The 5,482-nt window shown below is 39.3% G+C and overlaps 1 protein-coding gene across 1 annotated transcript; it reads left to right on the forward strand.

Moving 5' to 3' along the window:
• Window positions 1–1,491: 1,491 nt before the first annotated feature.
• On the forward strand, window positions 1,492–5,115 carry LOC140808606 (uncharacterized). Its single transcript, XM_073165721.1, has 3 exons — window positions 1,492–1,968; window positions 2,150–3,620; window positions 3,765–5,115. The coding sequence occupies exons 1-3, from the start codon at window positions 1,695–1,697 to the stop codon at window positions 3,952–3,954; spliced, it is 1,935 nt and encodes a 644-aa protein (XP_073021822.1). The 5' UTR covers window positions 1,492–1,694; the 3' UTR covers window positions 3,955–5,115.
• The last annotated feature ends 367 nt before the right edge of the window (window positions 5,116–5,482 follow it).

The raw sequence follows: 5,482 nt of genomic DNA on the forward strand, positions 1-5,482 counted from the left end.
AATGTTCTGATGCAACATCCATTATTGTCCTTTGACTGGACAATTACTTTGTACCTTTGTGTATAGCTTGAATCCATTAGAAATAGTTTGTCTTGATCTACAACTGAAAGATTCTGAATGATGCTTCGAACTAGTCAGCGGAACTGATCTTCAGTTGGGCTGGTGAAATCAGTTGACTCGTCAGCTGAACTGATTTCACTCTCGTTCAGTTGAACTGATCAGCTGAGTTTCTTCATCAGTTGAACACTCCTTCGGCTGGCTAAGATTATGAGGTTTTCCTGCTGAACCACCCATCAACTGGACAATCAGCTGGACTGCTCAATTGACATAACAATTAGACTGATTCAGTTTGTGCGATTAGACGAGTCTTCAGTTTGCGATGTAAATAGCTCGTGACTGATCCTAGCTTCTGCACACTAAGGTAGATTATTAGTAACACAAAATAACAAGTTTTGTTAACATCAAAATCAAGATTGCGAACTTGAAAAGTTCCAACATGGAACAACAACGTCTCTATTTATAACGGACTGACATATTCAAAAAGGCGAGCGTTGCTGGCGCTGCATACAAATAGACTAGTCAGGGCCTACTCAATATCTCTCGATTACTGGCTTCATTTTTCTATCTATCTGAAAAAAAAATTCCTTGAAGTTAGAAGTAGTTCTCAAGAGCTTAACTGATCATAGCAAGCACAAGCACAATTGTTCATTCTAATAATTGATTATCATTTTCGTGGTTAAAATTTCTTTGCAAAATCTTTGTAACTGAGAGTAAGAAGTCTTACTGTTCATTTTTGTTTAAGTTTGTGGTAACTAAGAGTTTCAGTTTGGTAATTTGGTAAATCTTCCTGAAATGAACAATTTAAAAGTGTTGTAATTATCAAAGTCTTTTAGTGAAATTCTTACGTAAAGAAGAAAGGGTAACGTAGGATCGCTGAAGTCTCCGAATATCTACAAAAATAAATTGTGTTATTTACTTATTAGTGACTCTGCCATAACTTTCTATTTGATAGCGTAGTTTATCGCACACACTTAAGCTATTTCATGTTCAAACTTAATCGTTGAGTCTATTTTTGCGCAATGACATGATGTTCGCTTATTGATACCCAATGGATAAAAATCATTTCAATGTTGGTAAATCAAAATATTTTCAAAATTTGTCGAGATTATTTATTTAACCCCCTAAATCAATCTCCGATCATAATATAATTAATTTTTTTTGAAAAAACAATATCAACCCACTAAATCAGTAACCAACAACTATTTCAAAGTTCACAAAAAAATTACATCTCATAAAATCCTTAGTTACTAAGTAACAAATATTTATGTTGTCATACAGCGCGTGGATGTGTATACTCCTATTTAGTCTAAGCTTTGGGCCACACGCAGAAACGAGGGCCAATGGAATGCTAAACACCACGTCATGATTCCCAAAAGGGTACAAAAGTCAATTGTCAACTCCCACTCCCTCTCTCACTCCCACTCCCACAAAGTGTTTTGAGTCAGTCGTCCACAATCTTACGCATACGGCGCACCACAGATAAATGCAGCAGCACCCAACGACTCACCTCTACCAAATCGAAATCTAATGCTATCGTGCGCCTCTCCCGGGGACCATTGAACCCCGCCTCCTCGCACCTTTAAGCCTTTCAGTTATCAGCTAATCGACGATTTAATTTGGATCTGGCTGGGGTGATGGGAGGCGGAGGGGCGCAGTCGCAGTCTCCGGCGACGGCGGAGGAGCAGTATGTCAAGGCAAAAATCTCGGTGTGGTGGGACATAGAGAACTGTCAAGTCCCCAAGGTCTGCGATCCGCATATGATCGCACAGAACATAAGTTCGGCGCTTGTGAAGATCAATTACTGCGGGCCAGTTTCGATTTCTGCCTACGGGGACACCACCAGGATCTCGCCCTCCGTTCAGCAAGCGCTTAACAGCACCGGCATAGCGCTTAATCACGTCCCCGCTGGTATTTGTTTGTCCTAATCTGTGAGATTTTTTGAGAACTAGTTTGATTTGGATTTTTTTTGGACGGATCTCTCTGTTATGGGTTTAGATACTCAATAATTTGACTTTTGTGCTGTTAATTGTGTCGATCGGCTCCGAATTTAGTTTGATGTTCACCAAATTGATTAAATCTATGTCATCAGGTGTTAAAGACGCCAGTGACAAGAAAATCCTGGTGGATATGTTGTTTTGGGCCGTTGACAATCCAGCTCCGGCAAATTATTTACTGATCTCTGGAGACCGAGATTTCTCAAATGCTCTTCATCAATTGCGGATGCGTCGGTATAATATTCTTCTAGCGCAGCCACAAAAAGCTTCCGCGGCCCTTGTTGCTGCTGCGAAGAGTGTTTGGCTATGGACCAGCCTATCTGCCGGAGGGCCGGCACTTACAAATAGTGAATCCGCCCAATTTGTAAATAACAGTTATGAGTATGTATCTAGCTCTGACTCCTCCTCGTTGACGGATTCCTTTCAGGCACACCAACACATCGATTCTTTCCATGAAAGTCCCCATTTGGGAAATACGAAGTTCTCAAATACGGGAAGAGGAACCGATGTAAAGAACAAAGGAAAACCAACTCGTAGAAATATCAGTCAACCTAGTATGCCAAGAACCTCGAGTTCTATGTCCGGGACTGAAGAAGATTATAAAGATCCCAGCTTTATTCAAACTACATATGAGCGCCCTAAGCCTTTCAGTGCTCCCCAGGATTTCTCTGGTCCTTATAATCCGAAACTTTCCATTGGTGGACCAGGACCCACTTTTACACCTGGTAACTTTGATTCTTCTTGGTCCAATATTATTCACCCACACGTCTTTTATCAGAATCAACTTCATTCGGCTAGGGCAAATAGTCTTCCAGTCGAACCTTTATTACCGCCTGTTACCTCGACAACTGATCAGCATTGGTACCCTCCTAATGTAATGTCTCAACGGCCCGAGTCACCAAATTTGGCCTCAGGTCCTCCTAAAAATATGCCTGATGTCGCGAATTTGAGCATTTCTGAGATTTTAAGTAATAACATTGCTCCTGCAACACAACCAAAGAGTGGAGGAGATAGAAAACAATCTTTCGTCGAGTCTCCCAACCGCATTAACCCAAATGGTTCTCAAAAAGGAAATAATGGGCAAAAGAAAGCACAGACCAGCAGGTTCCCACATGCTAATCAGGAGATTCCACCACCATTGACATCTACATCTGGAATCACCAATATCACTAGTAGTAATGTAGTGCTGGGAACCTCAGGATGCCCCAAACCTTCCAAACATATACAAAGTCTAATTGGAGTAGTCCTACTTGCTTTAGACACCCTTAAAGATGAGAAAATTATGCCCACTGAGGAAAATATCACCGATTGCATCAGATATGGAGACCCTCGACATCGTCAAACTGATGTTAAGAAAGCTTTAGCATGTGCCCTTGAGCAGCAGTTGGTAATACTGCAGCAATTAGGTAACCTGCAGTTATATGTTGGAAAAAACAAAAAACTGTGGCAATGCGTGAACCCTGTGGGTGGTAATACAAAACATTATCCTAAAACAACATGGGATGAAATCCAGAAATTTCTTTCATCCTCAGCAGGGAGATGTGCAGTATTGGATACTCAATGCAGGTACATTATTTTCCTTAACTCTATAAGGAGTTTCATGGTAACTTTTTGGCAATTTTCTGATTGGTATATCATCTATTTGTCTGAGTTATTTATTCCTAAATCAATTCAACTTCACGATCTCAATGTTCTTATATTTCTGGTTAGGTACGAGGCGGCAACAATTATTAAAAAGATGTGCTTAAATGACCTTTCTCTGGGTGAAATACTCCAGATCTTGCACATGGTAATCAACATCAAGAAATGGATTATATTTAATAATCAGCCAGGTTGGAAACCAATCAAGGTTACACTTGCAGAGATCAATCCTGATTCAGGGTTGGAAACTGCTACATAACTTTCACAGTATCTACAATGCGAGGGGACGGGGGAGGGATTGGGGTGGGAGGGCATATATTCAGTTGTGATGTGGTTCAAACTGGTTATAGGGGGATACTTTTCTGTAGGAGTAATTTAGGCTCCATGGTAAATGGCTTGGAATGATTCAGTTATAGGTATGTTCCGTTCGGCTCTCTTTCGAAATGAACGACAACGAAAACCATTGCAAGAATAATTGCATATGGACAAACAGCAAGACTGTCAATTACTTATCTGACCTATATGGCGCTTATATGATGTTAACAAGAAAATGCATGCTGTGGATATTCTGATCGCTGTATATCTTGGAATTTTTATGGTGTAGAGGCATTTTGGGGAAGAACCGTGGGTCCTTATCTTACTTTTTCTGGGTTTTTACTGGATCAAGAAACGATTAACCTTGTGAAGGACTATGTTAGGAACTTATCTTTGTTCGCTGTATCTACAAGATGGCTATTCTTGAGGATGGTCAAGAGATTAAAACTTATTCATCGTTCAGGAAGAAATATATTGGGCTGTTCTTATTCTAGGTTGGAAACTCAAGTTGGTGTGGTTGAATGAAAACTTATGTTTCAGGGTTTGTGAATGAGTTGAACTCTGGTAAATTCATATTCAAAATTAAGATTCGATCAAGATTATAGTATGGAGGACTGTGACAAGTTATCAATCAGTTGTGGGGGCGAAAACCAAAGACGTACACTAGAGACGAAGGGAGAAATTTAGTGACAAAATGTCCTGACAAAGAAACGGATGATTATATATCAAGTCGTGCCATCATGTTATCTTTGAAAATGATGAATTTTATACTCTAATTGGTTTTTGCATGGTGAATTATAATATTTGCAGGAAATCAAGACCGAAACATTTTGGGCATATGCCACTCCATTAGTCAGTTTTGATCATATCACAATGCAGTTGATGGATTCAACTTGGAACTGGAACTAAGAAATGAGGATCAATGTTTTGACCTATATCATCTCATGCTTTGTAACGTCAAAGTTTCTGAGATGTCCGCTACTTTTGCTTAAGCAATGTATGTGTGTGTGTTCTAACATTTGGTGATGCTCATTCTGAGCAGAACTCGACTGTTGATTTTCAATATTTCACTTGGCTTGAATAATATGTCAATGATTTCAGTTTACCATCTCTGTTAGTAGGGGTGTCAAAATGCGACACGACTCGTCAACCTGACACGACCCAACACGAAAAAAATCAGGTTCTGGTTGGGGTTTTTCGGGTTCGGGTTGGGTGGATTCGGGTTAGTGTCATGTTAGGCGGGTTTCGGGTTGGGTCGCGGGTTGACCCACGAACTTTTTTTTTTGAAAATATTACCTATATTTTTATATATTGTATGTTTGAACAAAATTTATTGTATATTTATGTGCTAAATTTTCATCATTTGATATTTATTTTGCATATTTTTATTTTTTAACAATTTTTTATTTCATTTAGTAAATATACTTTTAATTTTCTACGATTAAACTTTCAAATTTAAATCGAAAATTTTG

Source organism: Primulina eburnea, chromosome 13 (genome assembly GCF_022965805.1).
Source record: "Primulina eburnea isolate SZY01 chromosome 13, ASM2296580v1, whole genome shotgun sequence".
NCBI lineage: Eukaryota > Viridiplantae > Streptophyta > Magnoliopsida > Lamiales > Gesneriaceae > Primulina > Primulina eburnea.

Bases quoted from the DNA above. Each gene is read 5' to 3' on its own strand.
- LOC140808606 (XM_073165721.1), top strand. From the start codon at position 1,695: ATGGGAGGCGGAGGGGCGCAGTCGCAGTCTCCGGCGACGGCGGAGGAG. The intron at 1,969-2,149 runs GTATTTGTTTGT...CTATGTCATCAG, and splicing joins GCTTAATCACGTCCCCGCTG to GTGTTAAAGACGCCAGTGAC. The intron at 3,621-3,764 runs GTACATTATTTT...ATTTCTGGTTAG, and splicing joins GTATTGGATACTCAATGCAG to GTACGAGGCGGCAACAATTA.